Below are 25,490 nucleotides of genomic sequence, written 5' to 3' on the forward strand. Positions count from 1 at the left end.
AGGACTTTTTTGGTATTGTCCCCAAATCGCTCTTTTCTAATGGAATGAGTGTGAAACTCTAAGGACATTGAGTTTTGAGAAAAATAGGTGTTTTGAGAATTGTTAACCAACTTTGTTTTTGCTTTGTCTCATTTTCTTTTTTTGTCTTTTTAGGGCTGCACCTGTGGCATATGAAGTCCCCAGGCTAGGGGTCTAATCCGAGCAGCACTTGATGGCTTACACCACAGTCACAGCAACTCTAGATCCCAGCCACGTCTATGACCTACACCACAGCTCATTGCAATGTCCGATCCTTAACCTATTGAGCAAGGCCAGGGATTGAACCCATGTCCTCATGGATACTAGCAGGGTTCACTGATGAGCTACTACGGGAACTCCTGCTTTGTCTCATATTCATTGAAAGCTTATATTTTTAAAAATTGGAAATTTATGACAAAATTGTCAAACCCAGTAAGCATTTGATACATACTTTTTTAATGGCTAACCAAATCAGGAGATATTTATATCTGATGAAGCAAAATGCTTATTGTCTTATTAGTTTAAGGCTGCCATGACGAAATAGCAGACTGAGTGGTTTAAACAACAGAAATTAATTTTGTCATAGTTCTGGAGGCTAGAAATCTACAATTAAGGTATTAAAATGATGTCTTCTGTTGCCTCCCTCCTTGGCTGGTAAATCAATGCCTTCTGCCTTCACATGTTCTTTCTTCTGTGCACACACATCTGTGTCCAAATTTCCTCTTCTTATAAGGACACTCTCTAGCATATTGGATTAGGGCCCACCTTAATGACCTCATTCAACCTTAATTACCTCTATAAAGGCCCTAACTCTAAATGCAGTCACAGTTCTGGAGTTCCCACTGTGGTGCAGCAGAAATGATTCCAGGAGTTCCCGTCGTGGCGCAGTGGTTAATGAATCTGACTAGGAACCATGAGGTTTCGGGTTCGATCCCTGGCCTTGTTCAGTGGGTAAAGGGTCCGGCGTTGCCATGAGCTGTGGTGTAGGTCGCAGATGAGGCTCGGATCCCGTGTTGCTGTGGCTCAGGCATAGGCCGGTGGCTACAGCTCCGATTTGACCCCTAGCCTGGGAACCTCCATATGCAGCGGGATCAGCCCTAGAAAAGGCAAAAAGACAGGGAAAAAAAAAAAAAGCCTCTAAATGCAGTCGCATTCTAAGATAATGGGAGTTAGGACCCTTGGGGGGGGGGTAACACGACATAATTTAGCCCATAACATCAATTAATGGGAATTCCTTGCTCAAAGGACAAGAATGACAGCAGAAACTAGAAAAATGAAAAACAATTAGTCCAAAATATCATTTGAATAGCTAACAGATTGAACTTATGGTATTTGTTCTTATTAGCTATGCAATTTCCTGAAGACAATTTCATGGAAACTATTTAAAAGAAATGATTAAAAGTAACTGGTAACTTTTTCTTTCCGACTTCTTTAAATTACTTCAAAGTTCTCTTCTCAAAGATGTTTACTGAGTAAATGCTTCTTATTTTGCCCAAAATGAAGTTCACCAGAGAAAATAAGTATCCTACACAGAATGTCCTGTGTGTTTATTGATTAGAATTGTGTACAGTTGTAATCCTTCCATCATACACATAATATACAGTAACTATCAAATATCTGATACTAAAATAACTTACTGACAAATTCTAATACTGAAACAGAAGCATTCTATCTCTATTAACAATAAGAAAACAAAACCACTGAGTATCTTGGAAAATTTAAATTCAGATCATTATTTCACAATTTGAAAATCTGAGTAATCCAACTTTGAGATGACTTTCTCGTTGTTGAAGCTTGCTCTGTCGATGTGCGACTTGGGACTTCCCCTTGTCTCAAGCCATTCCTGCATATGACGTACTTTGGAAGTGGGACCTTGCAGTTGTCCCTGCACTGTGCCCTGGTCAGTGTTCTGGACCCAGCCTACTAATCCAAGCTTTTTACCCTCAGCCTAAAGGAAAGAAAAAGACAAGAGAGAAATCCAGTGAGACTGAACAAAACAAAGTGAGTCTAAAATCTCTTGCCAGAATCTTGGCCTAGCATCAAGCCACTGAAACTAATTTGATATTGTCCAGAACAGTCAAAACAGAACTACACCAGGGAGAATCTCATTGCTGATCTTAACATGAAGCGTTGGCCACTTGACTCCATTACCTTCTTCCACCCTATAAAACCCAGGCACCAGATTTTTTCACTGTGTAGTCAATTTGGTTAAATACTAAAGACTTAAGACCAAAGCAGATATTTTCAAAATGATTCCCTAAGGCTGACTGTTGTTAGGATACTGGACTATATCTTGTTCCTTTTCCTTCTCCTAATCAAGAATCAACTGGGTATACTAAATAGAAAGAGCATGAAGTTATCTGATCCTCTCCTGCTCTTTAAGCAGAACCATACCTAAGCAAATCCAGATGATTAAGTGTCTATTATATCTTTAAAGATCATTAGAGAGTATTTCACAATTTCCTGGGCAACTCATTCCATTGTTCTCACTGTAGAGAAACTCTCTAATCTTTATGTTTCATCCCAAGCTCACTTTCTGTCATCCTCCTGGAGAATAAAAAAACAGCTGGTATCAGCTTCCGAATACCAAAGTTTCATGAGACTACATTAACGGTTGTTTTCACTTGACTTTCTCCTCTTCTAAGTAACCACAATGCCTTTAATGTTGAATAAGCTTATGAAAACTATCTAATCATTGTACTTGCTCTTTTCTTAGCCTTTCTAATGTTCTTTCCTTTAAATCATTAACCATGAACTGATTGAAAACTGGGGGAAAGTAGTAATGTTTTAGAGGCAATTTCATTTTTGTAAAAATTTCCAAATAAGAATATTAAAAGTTATTGATTGTTAAATTTTATTTAAATAGAAGGGGTTGGATTACAAAAGAAAATGGGAGTTAACATGATTGCATGTCCAAATGCCAGACGAGTGATCTAGTGAATGTGGGAAATTGCTGGAGTTGGCCAAAGAAAATGTTATGCATAGCAAAACTATGTTTGATGAGGAACTGAAGGATCCATCAAACGGGTTATGTTCAAAGCAAAGATATGTTTGTATATGAACAAAAGGGACTTTGGTCAAATAAATAACAGTTTAAAGGATACAGAGGAAATTAAGGAATAAAAATAAGAGATATCTACAGCATGCATTGTGTTAAAGATTTTGGCATTAAAAAGGAATGCAGACAGGAGTTCCCGTTATGGCTCAGTGGATTAAGAATGCAACTAGTATCCTGAGGATACGGGTTCTCTGCAGCTGCTCTGATTGGACCCCTAGCCTGGGAACTTCCATGTGCCTCAGGTGTGGCACTAAAAAAATAAAAAATAAAGAGGAATGCAGAGAATGGATTTTGAGTAAGCCTCCACATCCATTTGACTTTGTGTAATGATGATACTCTTCTACTCCAAATTAACCTGAGGGGTGGGCTATCCCTAGTTCTTAGTTACCTTATATGGTAATTAGCTTATAAGAATGATGGTGTTGGAGTTCCCGTTGTGGCGCAGTGGTTAACGAATCTGACTAGGAACCATGAGGTTGCAGGTTCGGTCCCTGCCCTTGCTCAGTGGGTTAACAATCCAGTGTTGCCGTGAGCTGTGGTGTAGGTCGCAGATGCAGCTCAGATCCTGCGTTGCTGTGGCTCTGCAGTAGGCCAGCAGCTACAGCTCCAATTAGACCCCTAGCCTGGGAACCTCCATATGCCACAGGTGTGGCCCTAAAAAGACCAAACAAACAAAAAAACTGATGGTGTTGAGTTTTGAGCAGGAGGTTATCTCATTCAAATACATTTTAAATTGCCATATGATTTATTTAAACACTTGAGCGTGAACAAAACACTCCCAACTTTGACTGGTGATAAGAATGAGAATTTCCTATGGGTTTTATTTGTGCATTCCATTCTGTTTTTATTTTTAAATGACAGCATAATGTTGCTGAGTCATGCCCAGTTTGGGATATGTCTGAACAAGTAAGCAGTATTTTCTCCTAAGAAAATTCCAAAAAGCTAATTCTCCCTCATAACCATATTTCTGCTTGGAGAGTCATCTGGAAACATTTTAAGGAATATAATCACCAACTCTAGTCTCAATCTAAAAAGAAAGTCCCCTCAAACTAATAACCTAGACTTCTACCTTAGGAAACTAGAAAAAGAGAAGCAAACTAAACCCAAAACAAGCAGAAAAAAGGAAATAATAAATATTAAAGCAGGAGATAATAAAAAGGAGATAGGGGAAAAAAATGAAAAAAGGAAACCAATGGTTGCTTCTTTGAAAAGATCAACAAAATCGTCAACACTAAGCTAGCCTAATTAATGAAAAAAGAAGGCTCAAATTACTAAAATCAGAAATAAAAGAGGAAGTTCCCCTGTGGCACAGTGGGTTAAGGATCTGATGTTGCACAGCTGTGGCACAGAGTGCAGCTGTGGCTCGGGTTCAAGCCCTGGCCCAGGAACTTCCACATGTCACAGGAGCAGCCAAAAAATAAAAAAGGAAAGAAATGAAAGAGGGGACATTACCACCAACCTTACAAGAATAAAAAGGATAATAATAAGAAAAATAAAAAGGAATACTATGAACAATTGTATTCCAACAAATTAGATAATTTAAAGGGGAAGATAACTAGAAACTCAAAAACTATAGAAATCAAATCAAGAAGAAATAGAGGAGTTCCCGTCGTGGCGCAGTGGTTAACGAATCCGACTAGGAACCATGAGGTTGCAGGTTTGGTCCCTGCCCTTGCTCAGTGGGTTAACGATCCGGCATTGCCCTGAGCTGTGGTGTAGGTTGCAGACGCAGCTCGGATCCCGCGTTGCTGTGGCTCTGGCATGGGCTGGCGGCTACATCTCCAATTGGACCCCTAGCCTGGGAACCTCCATATGCCGTGGGAGCGGCCCAAAGAAATAGCAAAAAGACAAAAAAAAAAAAAAAAGAAGAAGAAGAAATAGAAAATCTGATAGACCTATCAAGAGATTGATTAGTAGACAAAAACTTCCTGCAAAGAAAAGCTGAGAACTAGATGGCTTTGCAGGTGAATTCTACCAAATCTATTTATTTATTTATTTATTTTAAATCTACTTGATAAAAATTTCTACTTATTTTATTTTTTGCTTTTTAGGGCTTCACCCTTGGCATATGGAAATTCGCAGGCTAGGGGTCGAATCAGAGCTGTAGCTGCCAGCCTACACCACAGCCACAACAATGAGGGTTCTAAGGCACATCTGTGATCCACACCACAGCTCATGCAATGCAGGATCCTTAACCTGCTGAACGAGGCCAGGGATCAAACCCAGGTCCTCATGGATATTAGTGGGGTTCATTTTAACAGGGACTCTGTCTATAAAATAGTTAAAGTAAAATCTTTCACCAACTCTTCTAAAAGACAAAAGCGGAGGAAACATTCCCCAAATCATTCTATTAGGCCAGGATTGTTTTCATGTCAAAAAAAGACAAAAGATACCACAAGGAAAAAAAACTGCAGAGGAATATCCCTCATGAACACAAAGTGAAACAATAAAATATGAGCAAACCAAATCCAGCAACATATAAAAAAGATTCTACATCATGAACAATTGAAATTTATTCTTAGAATGCAATGATCCAACATACAAAACAATACAGCCTTGGACGTATTGCAGGTGCAGTTCCAAACCACTGCAATAAAGTGACTCACACAAACTTTTCGGGTTCCCAGGGCATAAAAGACTTATATTTAGATTATACCGTAGTCTATTAAGTGTGACATAGCATTGTGTCTTGAAAAAAAAATGTATATACCTGAATTAAAAAATAAAAAACAAACAAAAACATGATAGTAACATCAAAGATCACTGAGTGCAGATAACCATAACAAAAATAATAATGATGAAAAAGCTTGAAATAGTGTGAGAATTACCAAAATGTGACACAGGCACAAAGTGAGCAAATGCTGTTGGGCAAATGGCACAGAGAATTGCTTGATCCAAGGTTGCCACAAACCTTCAGTTTATTTAAAAAAAAAACAAAAAAAAAACTGTACCTGTGAAGTACAATAAAATAAGGTATGCCCATACACTACATAAACATCATACTAATAAATAAAGCAAGATGAAGAGTTCTATCACAACAAAATCAATGTACTTAAGGTCACTGAACTGCACACTTAAAATGGTTAAAAAGGCAAACTTTATTTTTTAAATTTAAGAAATTTTAAAAAATTTTTTCCTTTTTGGAGTTCCTGTTGTAGCGCAGCAGAAATGAATCCAACTAGGACCCATAAGGATCCGGCATTGCCGTGAGCTGTGCTGTAGGTCCCAGACTCGGCTTGGATCTGATGTTGCTGTGGCTGTGGTGTAGGCCGGCAGCTGTAGCTCTGACTGGACCCCTAGCCTGGGAACCTATATATGCTGCAGGTGTGGCCCTAAAAAGCAAAATAAATAAATACAATTTAAAAAAATGTTTTTTCCTTTTTAGGGCCACATCTGCAGCATATGGAAGTTCCCAGGCTAGGGGTCGAAATCAGAGCTGCAACTGCTAGCCTACACTACAGCCACAGCAATGCCAGATCCTTAACCCACTGAGGGAGGCCAAGGAGCAAACCTGCATCCTCATGGATACTAGTCGGGTTTCTTACCACTGAACCACAAAGGAAACTCCAAAATGGCAAATTTTAGATTATGTATATTTTACCACAAGTTTATTTAAAAAGTGTGTTATATAGTTTCCAAATATCTGGGGATTTTCCAGTTATATGGGTTTTTTTGTTTGTTTTTGTCTTTTTTTTTGCCATTTCTTGGGCCGCTCTAGCGGCATATGGAGGTTCCCAGGCTAGGGGTCTAATCAGAGCTATAGCCACCTGCCTACACCAGAGCCACAGCAACATGGGATCCAAGCCGTGTCTGCAACCTACACCACAGCTCACGGCAACTCGAATCCTCTACTCAACCCACTGAACAAGGTCAGGGATCGAACCCGCAATCTCATGGTTCCTAGTCAGATTCGTTAATCACTGCGCCACGACGGCAACTCCTATCTTTCTGTTTTTGATGGCAGTTTAGTCTCATTAAAGGGAAACATGCTTTATAGGACTTAAATCCTTTTTTTTTTTTTTTTGACTACACCCACAGCATACAGAAGTTCCCAGGCCAGGGATCAAACCCACACTACAGCAGTGACCACAGCCACAGCAGTGACAATGACAGATCCTTAACCCAGTGAGCCCCCAGGGAACCCCATGGACTTATATCCTTTTAAATTCATTGATACCTCAAATCAAAACAAAAAAACAAAACACACTCACCAGTACGGCTATAATAAAAAAGGCAGACAATAACAACTGTTGACAAGGATATGGAGAAATTGAAATTCTCATACATTAATTGTAGGAGTGTAAGATGGTGTAGCTACTTTGGAAAGTAGTTTGGCAGTTCCTTAAGAACTTATACATGGAGTTACCATGTGACCCAGCAATGCACTCCTAGGTGTGTGTGTGTGTGTGTGTGTGTGTGTGTGTGTGTGTGTGTGTATCAAGGGAATTGAAAACAATGTTTACATAAAAACAGCTACATAAACATTCACAGCATTATTCATAATAGCTAAAAGGTGGAAACAATCTAAATGTCTATGAATTGATGATTGGATATATACAATGTGGTATATCCATACAATGCAATATTACTCAGCCATAAAAAGGAATAAAGTACTAATATCAGCTACAATATGGATAAATCTTGAAAACACGTCAAGTGAAAGAAGCCAAACTCAAAAGGCCACAAAATGCGTAATTCCATTTACTTTAAATGTCCAGAATAGGTAAACTCATAGAGATAGTAATGAGGTTAGTAGTTGCCAGGGGCTGGGAGGATGAAGAATGTGCTAATGGACATGGGGTTTCTTTTTGGGGTGATGAAGTGTTCTGGAATTAGTGTGCATCTTTAGGAATATACTAAAATCCACTGTATTATACACTTAAAGAGGGTAAATTTTATGGAATGTGAATTATAGTCCAATTTTTTTAAAAAGTCCCTCTGAGGGAGTTCTCTGATGGCCTAGTGAGTTAAAGCTCCTGTGTTTTCACCACTGTGGCTTGGGTTGCTGCTGTGGTGTAAGTTCAACCCTTGGCCTGGGAATTGCCACATGCTGCAGGTGTGGCAAAAAGAAAAAAAAGAGAGAGAGAGAACCTGAAATAAACATTGCAACTCTCATTTTTTTAAAAAGTCCCTTTGGGTATTCTCATCACTCATTTTAGGAGTGATGGAATTTAATTAATAGGCTAGATGATATCAACATGTAAACAGAGGGTAGCAAAACAAAATAACTGCTAAAGTGAACATATATATTTAAATGATTATAAGTAGTCAAGAATAAACTACAAGGAGGTCCCATGTGGCTCAGTGGATTAAGAATCTGGTGTTGTAAATACAGTGGATTGATGCTATGTTGTGGGTTCGATCCCTGACCCAGGAACTTACACATGCTGCTGACATGGCAAAAAAAAAAAAAGATAAACTACAAATCTAATAATTACAAAAAAGACTGACATTTCCCCTGCAGTTTTCCAAACAAATATTTGTTTTTCTGAATTCTTTTATTCTCTTTAATTTGAAGGGTGGGAGGCGCAGTAGAGAAAGAGGGGCTATACTGCCAACTGGTCTTTTTCCCTCAACAACTTTAATTAATCTTTGAAGCTGTCACCTCCATTTACTAAATCACAGGAACTTATCCTACATAATTGGTAGCAAAACTAATTGGAATATAGCTCTTGCTATGACTTTCTAATTTTTTTTTCCCCCAACAGGCACTTTTTTCCTTTCTTCCTTTCTTTTCCTTTTTTTTTTTTTTTTTTTTGTCTTTTTGACTTTTCTAGGGCCCCTACCATGGCATATGGAGGTTCCCAGGCTAGGGGTCAAATCGGAGCTGTAGCCACCGGCCTATGCCAGAGCCACAGCAACACGGGATCCGAGCCTCATCTGCAACCTACACCACAGCTCATGGCAACACCGGATCCTTAACCCACTGAGCAAGACCAGGGATAGAACCAGCATCCTCATGGTTCCTAGTCGGATTCCTTAACCACTGCACCACGATGGGAACTCCCAACAGGCACTTTGAATATGAGTATGAACCAGGAAGAAATGACTTGCAAGTAATTGGAAAGAGAGATAATGGCATTTAACATTCATGTTTCAAAGATTCGGGGTTGAATTTTAAGTACCACAGTCTTAGGAACATGACACTTTGTAAGTTCTGCAGTGTTAACTCATTAACTTAGGGTTAGAAATACCTTGGGAAGGCAACAGCCTGACTGATAACCAACCCCGTATAGAAGACAGAAAGCAAACTGAGATGGCATCTGTGTGTGCATACTGAGGGAAGATTAGTGCCGTTAAGGCAGAGGTGGTCAATAGTTTGTTCATGGCCTCAACTAGTCCCTGATACTCTCATAGGAACACCAGGGTCCATGTTCAATGTTACCATTACCTATCCTGCAACAGACAAAGCATTTTCATTAGAAAAGCTACACCTGGAAAATGTGCTCATTCTTAAAGTTAAAATGGGAGTTCCCGTCGTGGCTCAGCAGTTAACAAACCATACTAGTACCCATGAGGACGCAGGTTCAATCCCCGGCCTTACTCAGTGGGTTAAGGACCTGGTGTTGCTGTGAGCTGTGGTGTAGGCTGAAGACATTGCTGTGGGTGTGGCTGTGGCTGGCAGCTATAGCTCTGATTCGACCCTCAGCCTGGGAACTTCCATATGCCTCCGATATAGCCCTAAAAAGACTAAATAAATAAATAAAACAAAAGCTAAAATGAGTAGAGAGGAATCAAATGGGAGAAGGTTGAAGAGGGAAACAGGTCTGAAGAAAATGCACCAACTACAGAGGAGGCAATTGCATAAATGTTATGAATTCATCTAAATGCCATCTCTTTAATCAATGTTAACTTTCCTACAGGAACGGTGACTTGGTTTGATGATGCCACAACAGAGAGAACTGCGGAAGCCTTCCATTTCCCTTTGGAAAAGAAGCTCATCCATACGTGTCTCGGTACTCAAGTAACACTGTTAGAAAAGACCAATAACAGCAGAGGAATCTTACACTGCGTTTTGCCCACTGCAAAGTATTTTTATAGCCACTGCTCTACATACCAACGCTTTGCCAAGCAGCTACCAAATAGCCAGCTTCTCCCAATGCATATTTGTCAGGAACATGTCTCTTGTCACCATGCTCATAACCTAGGGATGTCCCCTTGCTCATTACCTAAGGATGTCCCCAAAGCCTGTAGGTCACATACCTGAGTGTACTTGCGGAAAAACACTCCTTGCACCTTTCCAAAAACTTCATAATCCACTGATATCAGGGTGTCCCCTTCTGCCGTGCTCATGCTCAAACCTGCCAGAGACCAGGAAAGTAAGAACGTAAAGGATTGGAGTCCCTGTCGTGGCGCAGTGGTTAACGAATCCGACTAAGAACCATGAGGTTGCGGGTTCGGTCCCTGCCCTTGCTCAGTGGGTTAACGATCCGGCGTTGCCTTGAGCTGTGGTGTGGGTTGCAGACGCGGCTCGGATCCTGCGTTGCTGTGGCTCTGGCGTAGGCCGGTGTCTGGAGCTCCGATTTGACCCCTAGCCTGGGAACCTCCATCTGTCGCGGGAACGGCCCAAGAAATAGCAAAAAAAGACAAAAAAAGAAAGTAAAGGATTCATTCATTTTCCTATTCCAGGGCCTCCAATCCTGAGGCAGAAAGGGTCACATCCGTACCTCTCCATTCTTAACCACTGCGACCTCTTCCTGACCATAAGATGCCTGAACCTCAGAATAAGTAAACGATTACGTGTATGTGCGGGTGTGTGAAGTAACAGGAAGACACCTGGGCAAGGGAGCTTCGGGTCGTGACTGCCCACAGAGGCCTCTTTTGGGGCAATTACCTGCTTATCCAATTACCTCCCTACACCCATCCCCGGTCCCTCTTCATCCTTCCCTCTTCCCACGGTTCTGGCTTCCACGCGGCCGCCAGAATCCCCTCCGACTAACATTTTAAGGTTAACTGAGCTGATGGGCACGCCCCGGGGCCCGGTCGCAGGCTCGCTCACCCTTCTCGTCCACTTCTCCAGCGGCCTGGACTATCCCAGAGACCACCAGGCCAACGGTACCCCAGCAGCGAAACCGCCGCGCCCGGAAGTTTAGAATGCAGATCCTCCTTCGCTATCTCCCATGCCCATCACCTCCTGCGACCAATCATAGACCGCGGGCTCGACTCAGAGCCCGCCCAGCAGGTGGGATTACTGGATGCGGTCATCTGGTAGCCTCAGAGCGTCGGATTGGGGGTATCTGTCCAGGGGATCTGTCTAGGGTCTCTGCCACCATTCTACAGATGGAGTTCTCACTCCACCTCGCTCACTAAGCGCACCCCTTGTTTCATTTTCTCACGGGGAGAAAGAAATAGACGAAGAAGCACTTGAGATAAATCCAGTTATTCTCTATTTACTGAGAGCATCTGTGTGCCAGGCACAATTCTAGGTTTTAGACACACGTTAGTGAACAAAAAAAGATCCCTGGTCTGCAGGAGCTTAAATTATGGAGATAGAGACATCATAAACAAACAAACAAACAAAAAATATTAAATATATGACATACAACTTTTCTGACCTTTTTCTCAGTTCTTGAATTCTGGGTCATGCCTAAATCTGGAATTGGTAGCAGCAGAGGTTAGTGTGTAGGAGGTTCCAGTGATTTCTTCCTCTGTGATTCTGGAGGCTTCCCACTAGTGTCTGCCTTACTAAGAAAACTCCCAACAGTGCTTATATAAAGCAGTCAATCAATCACAAGGGAAATAATCCAGGGCTCCAGAATCAACTTGAATCAGTCAGTCTAGGCCAAATGACCAAGTTGCATAAATTTCTTTTGGCAGAAGGGAATAGTCAAGAAGAGATGCAGGTGGTGATTGTTAAAAGTAAGGTCACCTTGCAGGCACTTCAATTCAGATGCCCTTATGATTAAGAATATGTACAAAGTGGTACAACCACTACAGAGAAGTGTATGGAGGTTGCTTAAAAAACTAAATGTAGAACTACCATATGACAGCAATCCCACTCCTGGGCTATTTCCAGACAAAACTATAATTCAAAAAGATACATGCACCCCAATGTTCAATGCAACACTATTTACAATAGCCAAGACAAGGAAACAACCTAAATGTCAATCCACAGAGGAATGGATAAGTGGTACATATATTCAAAGGAATATTACTCAGCAATGAAAAAGAATGAAATAATACCATTTGCAGCAATGTGGATGGACCTAGAGCTTATCATTCTGAGTGAAGTAAGTCAAAGAAAATAAAATATGCTATCACTTATATGTGGAATCTTAAAAAAAACCCGATACAAATGAACTTATTTACAAAACAGAAGCAGACTCACAGACTTTAAAAACAAACTTATAGTTATCGAAGGGAAAATATTGAGAAGGGCAAGTTAGGAGTTTGGGATTAATATATAAACACTACTATATATGAGAGATAATCAAGGAGTTCCCACTGTGGCACAGTGGGTTAAAAATCTGACTGTAGCAGCTCAGGTTGCTGCAGAGGCTCAGGATTGATCTCCCAGCACAGTGGGTTAGAGGGACCGGTATTGCTGCAGCTGTGGCTTGGATTCAATTCCTGACCCAGGAAGTTCCACATGCTGTGGGTGAAGCCATAAAAAAAGAGAGAGAGAGAGAATCAACAAGGACCTACTGTATAGCACAGGGAACTCTACTCAATATTCTGCATTAACCTATATGGAAAAGGAATCTGAAAAAGAATGGATACATGTATATCTATGGCTGAATCACTTTGTGGTATACCTGAAACTTAACATTGTAAATCAACTATACTCAAATATAAAGTAAAAGTTAAATTGAAAAAATAAAAAAATTTAAAAAGAATGTGTATGAACAAAAACTGTAGTGTTTATTGCTCCTCTTTGGATTGCTTGTGTGTATTACATCCCTTTATAACATAAGACTCTGTATGTGAATATGCCTGGTTGGCAGACTTGGCAAAGTGAGATGTCAATGGAATCTCACCTTTACAATGGAAACCATGGAGATTCATTATTCCACTATTTCCCGACTACAAAGTGAGGATCCAGATCCTGGAGAATCATATAACTCAGTGCTGGCATGGGGTGGGAGTGGGAGTGGGGTGGAAAGCTTGGTTGAATGTGATGCTTGGCAATGTTTGAAAATGATGCAGAACAGAGTACCTGGCTGATGTTCTTTCTCTAAAATTTATTTTCTAAGAACTAGTTTCTCTGTAGAATTAACCTACTGAGTACCTACTATGTATGGGACACCATAGGATATACAAAGATGAAGTTATATAATCTTTGTCCTTGAAGAGCTTTTTATTTAGTGTAAGGGAGAAATATGCATGCAAATAATGACAATAAATGCACAACAGGCTAATTCAACTCCAAGAGCATTCACTGAGAGCTCATCACAAGCCAGCCCTGTGCTATAACAAGGACAGAAAATATGAGAGCACAAAGGAGCAAAGAGATTCATTCTGACTGAGAAGATTGGGAAAGTGTTCTTGGAGGAAACAGTATATTACCCAGGGTTACACAACCACAAATGTAAGTGAGGGAGCTGGGATTTAATTCCAGGCAGTCTGAATCCAGAGCCTACTCCCATGAATGCTATGCTCTACCACCTGCCAGTACATGGACCTTGGAGTAAGGCGGTACCACTGAGGTATGAAAGTGCAAGTAATCACATGCGGCCGGACCAGGGATTCTCAACCCTGGCTGCACATTAGAACTTCGGGGGAAGCTTTTCAAAATACAGATATCCAGGCTTCATCCCCAGAAATTGCTTTCCCTGTAGTTCTAAAGCACGGCCAGGGTGGAGATCCTCAGGGGTAGATTCTGGGTAGGCAAGGCTGGAGAGGCGGGCTGGACCTAACCTGGAAAGTTGAAATACCATGTTAAATTACACATTTCAAGTTTATTCTATAGGTAGAGAAGAAGCCATTGGAGTAGGAGAATGACAGGATCGACAGTAGTTTTGGGTTTTTTGTTTTTTGTCTTTTTAGCGCCGCACCTGCGAGGCACATGGAGATTCCCAGGTTAGGGTCTAATCTGAGTTACAGCTGCTGATCTATACCACAGCCACAGCAACACCAGATCCTTAACCCGCTGAGCAAGGCCAGGGATCGAACCTGCAACCTCACGGTTCCTAGTTGGATTCGTTTCCACTGTGCCACGACGGGAACTCCAGGATCGACAGTATTTAGGATAATTATTCTAGCAGCAGCATGAAGGATGGGCTTGGGGAGCAGATGAACAGCAGTTAGGAGAGTGGTGCTGTCCCAATGAGAAGTGAGGAAGGACTCACCTAGGGCAGCAGAAGTGTAAAGGAAGGGACGCATATAAGAGACATTGCAGGAGTTCCCGACGTGGCGCAGTGGTTAACGAATCTGACTAGGAACCATGAGGTTGCAGGTTCGGTCCCTGCCCTTGCTCAGTGGGTTAACAATCCAGTGTTGCCGTGAGCTGTGGTGTAGGTTGCAGACGTGGCTCGGATCCCGTGTTGCTGTGGCTCTGGTGTAGGCCAAAGGATACAGCTCTGATTTGACCCCTAGCCTGGGAACCTCCATATGCCTCGGAAGCGGCCCAAGAAATAGCAAAAAGACAAAAAAATAAAAAAATAAATAAAAAATAAAAAATGTTATTTAAAAAAAAAAAAAGACATTGCGGAGTAAATTCAACAGAGCCTGCTGACCAGTTAGAGAGAAGGGATGACCAAGAGGGAGGAGTGGAAGATGACTGTTGACATCAGCATGAGCGGGAACGCTGGAGAAGTGGATTGGGGGAATGGGGAGGTGATCGCGAGTTTATGTCTTGTCATATTGAGTTTGAAGTTCCCGAGAAACATTCATGTGGAGGTGCTACATGGGCATTTGGAAATCTGAGTCTGTAACTAAGCAGAGAGAACGAAGCTAGAGAGCATTTAAACATAGGTGAGATCTGAAATTTGAGTATCTGGTTGAAATCATTAAGGAAGAGAATGTCTGAAACTGCATTTATATGAGAAATAAGAGGGCTTGTTTTGGAGAAGACCTACATTGAGGGGCAGGTGAAGAAATACGTAAATGTAAAGACACGAAAGAAGATGGAGCAAGGACATGAAAGAAGCAACCAAGATGGCACACAGCAGCAAGTGAGAAGAGAGTTCCAGTGAAGAGAAACATCAGTAATGTCAAATGAGTAAGCTGAAGAAATAGCAGCTTTTGTTTTGGGGTCAGTGGAAGGTCACTGGTAGCCTGGTGGTTAAATAAAGTGGAGAGGGGGGAGCCAGACCACAATGGACTAAGCAATTAGGGAGCATCAAGGCAGCAAATGAAAAACTTTCTATCAAGAATCTAATTTTTCTATTAAAAATCTTTTCTTTTTTTCTTTTTTCTTTTCTTTTTTTTTTTTTTTGTCTTTTTGCTATTTCTTGGGCCGCTCCCTCGGAATATGGAGGTTCCTAGGCTAGGGGTTGAATCAGAGCTGTAGCCGCCGGCCTACACCAGAGCCACAGCAACGAGGGATCCGAGCCGCGTCTGCAGCCCACACCACAGCTCAGGGCAACGCCGGATCCTTAACCCACTGAGCAAGGACAGGGACCCAACCCGCAACCTCATGGTTCCTAGTCGGATTCGTTAACCACTGCACCACGACGGGAACTCCTAAAAATCTTTTCTATTAAGAGAAAGGAATGGAATCCTCAGGTGAGAGTTCAGGTCAAGGGAAATGAGGTTAGTTTTGCAGCGGAAAGTTAAGCATATTTTAAAACCCAAAGAGAAGCAGTGTATGGATAGATACAATCTGAAGTCAAGGTGTAGGGGTAAAGTGAGTCAATGCCTGGAGGGTACTTTAAGGGACTAATTCAAGAGAACTCATGAAGGAGTTCCCCTCCTGGCTCAGTAGTAATGAAGCCGACTAGTATCCATATGGATTCGGGTTTGATCCCTGGCCTCACTCAGTGGGTTAAGAATCTGGCGTTGCTGTGAGCTGTGGTGTAGGTCGCAGACGTGGTTCAGATCAGATCCCGAGTTGCTGTGGCTGTTGCGGAGGCCAGCAGCTACAACTCTGACTTGACCCCTAGCCTGGGAACAGCCATGTGCTGCGTGTGCAGCCCTAAAGAGACAAAACAAAACAAAACAAAAGAGAGAGAGAGAGACTTCATGGAAAGACAAAAGATTCTTCTTCCTCAGAAACAGGAGGGAAAGAAGTTAAAATGGAGGGAGGCACCCTGGGAAATTCTGCCAGACTGAAGGGGACCTTAGGGAGTTGATGACAGACAAGCCCCATGCTGAGATAATTAGGGCCTTGAGAAGAGTGGGAAATGTCTGGAAATGCATACATAGAGAAGGCAGTGGAGAGTCAATTAGAAAAGAAAACAAGGCATAAAAGGACTGCCCTTGGAGGGCCACCAAGGAATTTCTTTGTAACATGTAAAAACTGTAATATGACATATTAAAGTATTAACACCGACCACTGCTGTCCGTCTTGTTCTCCATGGGCATGAATCTTTTAAGCAGTTACAGGGAAAAAAGTAAGCTGCTTGTTCCAAGTAGCTTACACAAATGAATTGAAGCATAAAGACAAACAAACCTTCTGATGTTAACAAGTTACAGAGCATCTTTAGTGTTGAAATCAGGTTATATTGAGTATTTTGAATCTGGTAGTTAACTTTATTATCATTACACTTGGTTGAGTCACTCTTTGGCCGCAAATAGAGAGGATCAGAGTTACCACGTGAGAGTAAAACATTATATCCAAATAATTAGATTGGCTACGAAAACGTCCCCGGAAAGATACTGCAAAAGACACCGCGTAGCAAAACCTAGCCGATTTGCTAAAATTTGACGCAAGCTCCAAACTATTTGCGAGGAAAGCCATGGACAGTATACAGCCGTACCTGGGGCCCGTACAAAGCAGCCGAGCGTGCTAAGAAAAGCTATCAGTATGCCCACGGCGGCTAAGAGGGCGGACACCGGAATCCTGCGGCAGGTCTTGAGGACACATCTAAGGCGCTCCATCTTTTGCCAGAGAAGGACACACCCCAGGACCTGAAAGCATCGCTCTGAGAAAAAAAAAAAATACAAGCCCTTTGATGGAGTCCCAGAAAAGCCTCTCCCACCCTCTTCTCCCGTTCCCTAAGGGCTGGGCTGGACGGAGCTGCAGAGTTGGAGGGACACCGGGTCAAATGACACTCGTGTTGACCGCGCCCGCGACCGGGCGACTCCCGGGTGTGCGGACTGCGGCTGCGCACGCTTCCCCGGTGGAATTCGGGGCGTGGCGGGACTGGGTGCGCACGCGCTCCGGTCTCCAGGCGACGGGAATAACAGAGGCCCGCCAACAGCGCCTGCACGGCGGCGGACGGTTGGGAGGGTGGTGTGTGGTCTGGAAAACTAAATTCTGGGGTTTCCCCTGAGCAGGAGCCGTCTGCTAGAAGAGGTACGCGGAAGGGCGGGAAGATATGGGGTCAGCACCTCGACCTCCCAAGGGCCCGAGAGACTGAAGAGCGAGCACTTGTCCCTAAAGCAGAGTCTCCAGTGGGGCTACCCGGCTGACCCTCCAGGACAGAACAGGACTTAGGCGTTCCGGATATGAACCCCGCCAGATCAGGTGTTCTCCGCCTTTCAGGTTACCGACCTTCGGCCATCTGCGCTGCGAGGACACCTTGCGAGAGGGTTTGCCAGCCAGGCACTTGCTGCAGGCCCTGAGCCGGCTCTCTGCACTTTGGGGTCCAGCACGGTTCCAGCAGGCGGGAAGTCCTGAGAGCAGTTTGTGCCAGTTGCTTACCAACAGGCTGAAGTTTTCTCACCTGTAAAATGGTGGAGCGGGACTCGGAGTCCTAAGGTCCCTAAGTTCCGACCATCTAACTCTTAAGTGAACCTCTCAGTTTACTGGTGAAGAAACTGGAGCCGGCGAGGGGATGCTGCTTGTCCTGACTGAAAACTGACTTTCAGCCCAATAGCTCATTCCGCCTGCTACAGAGTATACTGTGTAAGCAGGAGCATCACTGTGTATGATATATATAAAGGAAAGCTAGGTGGCAGGTACACCTGTATCACATTCCCTTTTTCTATCCTTAGGACCTAATAAGCACCCATAGGACATAATAAGCGCTTATCAAATGCTAGACCTAGCAGCACTGTCCCTAAAAAGTCTAAGGGAAACTGTGGGTAGGACAAGTGTAGAAATAGTTTACTTTCGCAGCTGAGATGAACCTCAGACAAACTCCTCACATATGTCTGGTTTAAATCTCCCCTAGGCTTCTGTCCAAGCCCTGAATGGCTGGCCTCCAGTTGGCACTGACTCTGCCTGTGGGCATTATGCTCCCATATAATAAAAGGGAAGCTCCAGAGCTCCATTCAGTTAAGCAAGATCCCTATGAAAAAGGTGACTCTTCCCAGCAGTCCTCTATGGGGCACCTGAGGAATAATTTCCAGCAGGAGCTTTTGAGCAACAAAGAGCTGACACTGGATAAGCTCTACACTCACCCCAAATGGAACACCAGCATGAAAGCCTGGAGCTGCTCCTATCCCCACTGTGCTGAAATAAGCCAGCAAGATTCGAGAAAAGGTTTGTTTTACTCATCAGGCCCTCAATCCCGGTATCCCAAAGCAAATATCCAGGAATTCATCCCCTTTACAAAGAAGCGAGTTGGGGTGGACCGAGCATACCCACTGAAACCTGTGTTTCACCGGAAGTCCCGCAGTACAGGTGAGGCTGGCACTGATGGGGACCAGAATGTCTCTCTAAGATCCCACCAGCCAAGAAAGCTCTCATACAGCAGTTTTGGTTCAAGGAACTGGGTGAATTCATCTGTGGTTGGTTCCGTTGCTGCCACTCAGGAGAAGAGGGTTGTGGCAAACCCCAGCAGGATGGAATGGATGCAGATCCAAAGACTAGAAGCTGCAGGGGAGAGTTTAGAGGAGGAAATCCGAAGAAAAGAGACTCTCCTGAGGGAAAAGCTGAAGAAGACAGAGGAGGAACTCAGAAGGATCCAGAAGAAGAAAGAACAGGCTGAAGAAAATGAAAAAAGAGAGCTACAGAGGAGAATGGCACTACCCAGGAGGAGAGTTAAAGGCAAGAGTAACACCTCACACAAACCTATCTTCTCCCCAGAATTCAGGTCTGCGGAGGTCTTCAGTAGAGATGTAGGATACGATGAAACTTGGGGACGGTCTCAAGAAAATTCTAGTCCATTCCAGTTCTCTGATCATGGAATTCAGAAGCTCAAAAGGGAAGGACTGATGGCAAGCAATAACCAAATCCGAGACTGAATCTCAGGGCTGCTGAAGGAGAAGTTTTCTCAGGCTTCAGAAGTGCCACCCAGTGCTTTGCAGAGATCTACCTGCCATTCTAGCTCGTCTAGGGCCCCAGACTCCTTGGGTTCCAGCTGTTCCACTGAAGAGCCAGAACTGGGTGCGTGCAGCCACTGTGGACGGAAATTTCTCTTGCTCAGGCTTGAGAGACACTCCAATGTCTGCAGCAGGATGCGGGGTTCCAAGAGGAAAGTCTTTGACTCCTCCAGGGCCCGGGCTAAGGGCACAGAACTAGAGCAGTACTTGAACTGGAAGGGATCGGCCTCAGTCAAGGTAACAAGGGCCTTTAATGATTTGCCTTTGAATGGGGGTGTGAGCCTGTTATATCCTCATCTGTTTTCTTTAGAAAAATGTCATGTGTCATGTGGAGAGAAAGCGAGAATTAACATTTATTGATTACTACTGTGTGCCAGTCACTGTGATATGGGAGCTTTTCATATTGTCACCACAACCCTGGGAAGATTTCAGTATCTCTTTATCAGTTTCAAAATTTAGTCTCAGGTTAACTTGTCTGAGTTCACAAATAGCTTTTAATGGCAGAGTCAGCATGTAAATCTGGGTCAGAATGACTCCAAAATGTAGAATTAAAAAATATGTCCTTTTGATTATAAAAGTAGTAAACATTTTAGAAAATTTAAGACATGAAAAATATAAAGAAAAAAATTATGCAGTGTTTCAGCACTCCCAGAGAATTCCTCACACTTTGCAATATACCCTGCCACCTCCCAAGATTAGGACCTGTTACCACTCCTAGAACTATACTTTTTCAATTAACTTTGATGAAACTTCTTAGTAAATATATGAGGCACCATTAAGTTTGGGACTCTTTTTCTCCCCATTTAGAGTGTCAACACCTTAAAGGTAGAGAACTTTATTTTGGGTTAACATTTCTAGCTATGGAAAAACTAGATTGTAAAAATTAAGGACTTGGAGACACTTTCATAAGTTTGGGGGAACTTCATAGACACATTTGGACAGTCATGTCTGGAGATGGTTGTCTGGAGAATAAGCCTACCATTCTGTTAAGGTAATATGCCACTTGGGTTGTACGTGAGTGTTTCTCAAAGTGTGACATGCTGACAAACATTTCTCATCTTAGTAACTTAAGGTGTATTAGAAAAATATAGCGTAGTAAGCCCTTGATTTCCAGGAACCATGAATTTAAAGAAAAAATATAATGGGGGATAAAGTGAGAGTGGTATGCAAATGATTAAAGTGTGGGAAAGCCTAGACCACGTAATCTCGAAGCCCCATCCAGTTTTAGAGTTTCATAAACTACCAGAGCGTTATTCTTTTTTTTTTTTTTGCTTTTTTTGCTTTTTAGGGCCGCACCCAAAGCATATGGAGGTTCCCAGGCTAGGGGTTGAATCGGAGCTATAGCTGCCAGTCATGGCCACAGACATAGCAACTCAGGATCCCAGCCCAACCTTGTGGTTCCTAGTCAGATTGTTTCTGCTGCGCCATGACCGGAACTCCGAGAGCGTTCTATTTTCCTTTCTTTCCAACCCTCCCACAGCTGTGCTAGCACCTCTTGTCTGTTAGGACTTTACAGGTTATGTGTGTATTTACAGGGCCTTTAAAAACTCACATTTATGTGATGGCTGTTAGGAGAAGTCCTTTGCAGTTATATTTCTTTGCGTACAATATGGGGGAATCACTACAAGAAAGTCCCTTCCATGGTCAGCGATGATCTCCATGAAATCCAGTTTCCAACGTTTTGCTTTTGCAGATAATGTGATCACCAGTTCCTGTTCTTTCCTGTTTTCTTTCTGGTCGACCCAATAATCTAGTGGAGTATTCTCTGTCCCACTACAGTGATTTATTTCTGGCCAGAACCTAAAAGACTCTTGTATTTCTTAAATTTCCAAATATAGTAGCAGTGGAACAAAAGAATTGGATTCCTGAGGTCAGATGCCCTAGCTTTGCAGAAACATGTCAGCAAAGCTAAGGACACCAAAGCAGAAAGGATCTGGACTGAGATGCACTCTCCTCCTTGGAATGTCCCAAGTCTTATTCCAAAGCTTTGCACCTTTGGAAGCTGAGTGTCTCTCTGTCGCTCCTTCGGTGTACCCAGAAGAACTGGTGATTGTCCTTATTTCCTTTAAGACTCATGTAACTTCCAGCAGACTGGTACTCTCTACTGGACCTTAGGCATTTGAGCGCAGACTTACATCTTCGTGCTTTGTGATGAATAAGTGTTAATTTAATAAATTTCAATACAATGAAGAATCAAAGGAGTTCCCATTGTGGAGCAGGGGAAAGGAATCTGACTGAGAACCATGAGGTTGCAGGTTCGATCCCTGGCCTCACTCAGTGGGTTAAGGATCCAGTGTTGCTGTGAGCTGTGGTATAGGTCGCAGATGTGGCTTGGATCTGGCATTGCTGTGGCTGTGGCGTAGGTGGTGGCTACAGCTCCGATTCGACCCCTAGCCTGGGAACCTCCATATGCCGTGGGTGCGGCCCTAAAAAGACAAAAAGATTAAAAAAAAAAAGGATTAAAGAATAAGTGTCATATATAGGTGAGGAAATTCCCCCTAATTCAAGTCTCAAGGTTCCTAACACTCTGGTTCTCTTGCTTTGTCTGTTTCAGTAAGATTCTCCTGATGGATCCTTCCTTTTCCTTTGGTAAAAATCTCTTCCTACATTCATCATCATGCAGCTACCTGCTTTCTTTCTTTTTCCTTCCTTTTAAGGTTAACTTTATCTTCATCTAAATAACATTTGGATACATTAACAAATCATGTAGTACTTAGTGGTCTATCAGCAGTGTTCTGCCCCATCCCCTCTGACCCCTCATCCAGCCCCCAGGAGTAGCCTTCAGGTCTGACTCTTCTGATATGCATTTCCATGTTTCTAAATAATATGCTTATTTTTTTGTGTTAGCAGTTTTGCACATTATCTGTACAAACTGACTTCCTCTTATGGATGCTGTGGGTTTATATCCCCTCCTCCCACTTTTCTCATTCTCCTATATCCCACCGTAGTGGAATCACAGTTTTAGTAGTCACGTTACATCATAACCATATAAGTTTTGTTCACTGTGGAGTGAAACAGGTTCTGCCCCACCCATACTTAATAACTGACTTGTTTTTATTTGCTTGTTTTCCTACATACCTCTTCTGATTTTTTTTCCCCTAAATGATCTGTCTGATCTTAGGTACCTGTTAAAGTTTTCGTAAATGCTCAAACATCTCTCGTATTTTCAGGTGTGTTTTTTTTTTTTTTTTTAGCTGCTCCTGGTGGATGTGGAAGCTTCCAAGCCAGGGATCAAACCCTCCTCATAGCAGTGATCTGAGCCACAGCAGTGAAAATGCTGGATCCTTAACCACTAGACTAGGGAACTCCTACAACTAGCTTTTAGCATCCAATGTGCCATTTTGTTTTCTGCTCTATTACGTGAAATCTTTTTTTTCTTGCTTTTTTTTTAGGGCCGCACCTGTGGCATATGGAAGTTCTCAGGCTCGGGGTCAAATTGGAGCTACAGCTGCTGGCCTATGTCACAGCCACAGCAATTCGGGATCCTAGCCGCATCTTTGACCTATACCACAGCTCACTGCAATGCTGGATCCTTAACCCGCTGAGCGAGGCCAGGGATCGAACTTGCATCCTCATAGCGAGGCCAGGGATCGAACTTGCATCCTCATGGATACAGTCGGGTTTGTTTCCGCTGAGCAACAACAGGAACTCCCTTTTTTTATTATTATAGTTGATTTACAAAAATCTTTTTTTTTTTTTTAAAGCCTACAGGATACTCTCTCTTTATTCTGAGATTCTACAGTGACTATGTCAGATTGTGGGTAGGCCATTTCAATCAAGGGAGTGATCTTTAATTCTAGAAATGTTTATTGTCTTATTTCTTTAATAATTTCTTCCTTGTGCTGTTTTTTTGTTTTGTTTTTTGAACTCCTATTGAGTCAAATGTTGGACTTACTGGATTTTCTGATCTTTCCTATTTTCCATCTTGATCCTTTTTTCCATTCTGGATAATTTTTCTGACACTATTTACAACATTTTTTATTTCTATTTTTACTTTTAGCTAATGCAGTATTTATAAAAGTTCTTTCTCATTCCTTTTTCACAGTATATATATTGTTTTTGTTTCATTAGACACACTCTTCAAATACTCTGTTATTGATATTACGATTTTTTTTGGTCTGCTACTTGCCTTGTTGCTGCTTCCCGAGTGTGTGTGCATGTGCATTCTCATGTACTTGTTCTGATCTTTCCCTTGTTAGAGTTTTACTCAAATATCTGGGTATCCTTGACTGTCCATTCATATTTAAGCTCAAGTGGGGCTTGTTGACTGAGGGCTTTCATCTTAAGGTTATCAAACTGTGAGCTTTTTTTGTTTTGTTTTGTTTTGTTTTGTTTTGTCTTTTCTAGGGCCGCTTCCCGTGGCATATGGAGGTTCCCAGGCTAAGGGTCCAATCGGAGCTGTAGCTGCTGGCCTATGCTAGAGCCACAGCAACGTGGGATCCGAGCTGCATCTGCTACCTACACCACAGCTCATGGCATGCTAGATCCTTAACCCACTGAGCAATGCCAGGGATCGAACCCACAATCCCATGGTTCCTCATCGGACTTGCCAACCACTGTGCCACGACGGGAACTCCAAACTGTGAGCCTTTTAATTGGGGTCCCTCAGAGTCAGCATCTGATGGCTTTTCTCTCAACTGCTTAGTGCATCCAGAGAACTCTTGTCTCCTGTGAGGGTGCTGAGTGGGATAAGGAGGCTGACAGTTAATTCCATAATTCATCATGTATGCTTGTCCTTAATCCCCATTTTCAGGGGTGCCTGCTGTGGTGCAGCAAGTTAAGGATCTGGCACTGCCTGGGGAACTTTCATGTGCTGTAGGTGTGTCACACCCCCCTCCCCGAAAAAAAAATCTCCACTTTTCAGCTCCTAGATTAACCCTGTTCTCCACTGTGCCTGGATGTGCTGAGTCTGAAACCTGTTTGGTTCAGTTCCTCCCGAGGGAGTTCTGGAAGGACTGGACACCTGGATGTGGAAGGTGGGAGAGGAGCCCTGTAGGCCAGCCTCTTCTCAGCCCTGCCCCTCCCCACTTCCCACCACCTCTGTTTCTAAGCACTGAACCTCTCAGGGGTTCTGCTGGGAAGACCAGCTTGCCTCTCAGGACTTTGAAGGCCCTTAGTTTACGTGTCTCCACTCTGGCAAGTCAGTTATCCTTGTTGCTCCTTTCCTGTTTTCTTTGACCTTGTGTCTTAACATCCTTTTTTTTTTCTTTTTTTTTTTTTAGGGCCGCACCCACAGCATATGGAAGTTCCTGGGCTAGGCGTCCAATTGGAGCTGCAGCCGCCAGCCTACACCACAGCCACAGCAACGCAAGATCTGAGCCGCATCTTCGACCTACACCACAGCTCACACAACACCAGATCCTTAACCCACTGAGTGAGGCCAGGGATCGAACCCGCACCCTCATGGATCCTAGTGGGGTTCATTAATCATTGAGCCATGACGATGATGGGAATTCCCCTTCCGGTCATTCTAATGGAGACTTAGGAAGAGGATGAGATAGACACTAAGTTAAATGATTCTCTTCCTTCAACTCAGGCTGAACCTCCTCGGAAGAGCAACTGGAGACAGAAGCATGAATCTTTCATCCGTACCCTCCGTCAGGCTCGGCAGATACAACATGTAATTGCCAAAGGGGGAAACCCCTCAGACCTGCCTCCCATCCTGCCTGCAGAAAATCCAGACTACATTCAGTGTCCTCACTGTAGCCGCCACTTTGCTCCTAAGGTGGCTGAGCGGCACATTCCCAAGTGTAAGACCATCAAGAGCCGTCCTCCGCCTCCAAGGAAGTATGACAGTTGAGCAGACAACAGTGGAAACCTCCTCTGTAGTCCAGAAGGCTCTGCTTCTCTGAAGCAGTAAATGGGAGTAGAATAATTTGATGCAGAGCAGAAAGAACTGAACTGTTATATTTCCGAGATCTGCCTGCAGAGCTGAAATCAGTGAGGAGAGATCATTGCCAAGCGGCAGGAGGCAGAAGGAAGCCTTGGCTTCCCACTAAATCATCACCTCAGGCTAGTATGCCTGATGTCCTTGCCCTGGGAACTGATGGGTGAAGACACGTAAGAGCAGCCAGTAGGCAACATTAAAGCTCTCTTCTTCAAA

The 25,490-nt window shown here is 43.1% G+C and overlaps 2 protein-coding genes across 3 annotated transcripts; one reads left to right on the forward strand and one right to left on the reverse strand.

Annotated features, from left to right (window-relative positions):
• Positions 1-1,535: 1,535 nt before the first annotated feature.
• On the reverse strand, positions 1,536-17,258 carry ACYP1 (acylphosphatase 1). 2 transcript variants are annotated; one of them, XM_047797844.1, is made up of 3 exons: positions 16,936-17,258; positions 10,280-10,377; positions 1,536-1,966 (listed from the first exon to the last, which is right to left on the reverse strand). In XM_047797844.1, exons 1-3 carry the CDS (start codon positions 17,054-17,056, stop codon positions 1,751-1,753), a joined length of 435 nt encoding a protein of 144 aa, XP_047653800.1. In that variant the 5' UTR covers positions 17,057-17,258; the 3' UTR covers positions 1,536-1,750. The 2 variants fall into 2 exon arrangements, with proteins under 2 accessions (XP_047653800.1, XP_047653801.1); XM_047797845.1 differs by lacking the exon at positions 16,936-17,258 and adding an exon at positions 11,076-11,181.
• A 79-nt stretch (positions 17,259-17,337) lies between these two features.
• On the forward strand, positions 17,338-25,490 carry ZC2HC1C (zinc finger C2HC-type containing 1C). The gene is given in 2 exon segments (XM_047797843.1): positions 17,338-19,624; positions 24,924-25,490. Coding segments are annotated over 2 exon segments (1,575 nt in total). The 5' UTR covers positions 17,338-18,313; the 3' UTR covers positions 25,188-25,490.

The sequence above is a fragment of the Phacochoerus africanus genome, chromosome 9 (assembly GCF_016906955.1).
Source record: "Phacochoerus africanus isolate WHEZ1 chromosome 9, ROS_Pafr_v1, whole genome shotgun sequence".
Lineage (NCBI taxonomy): Eukaryota > Metazoa > Chordata > Mammalia > Artiodactyla > Suidae > Phacochoerus > Phacochoerus africanus.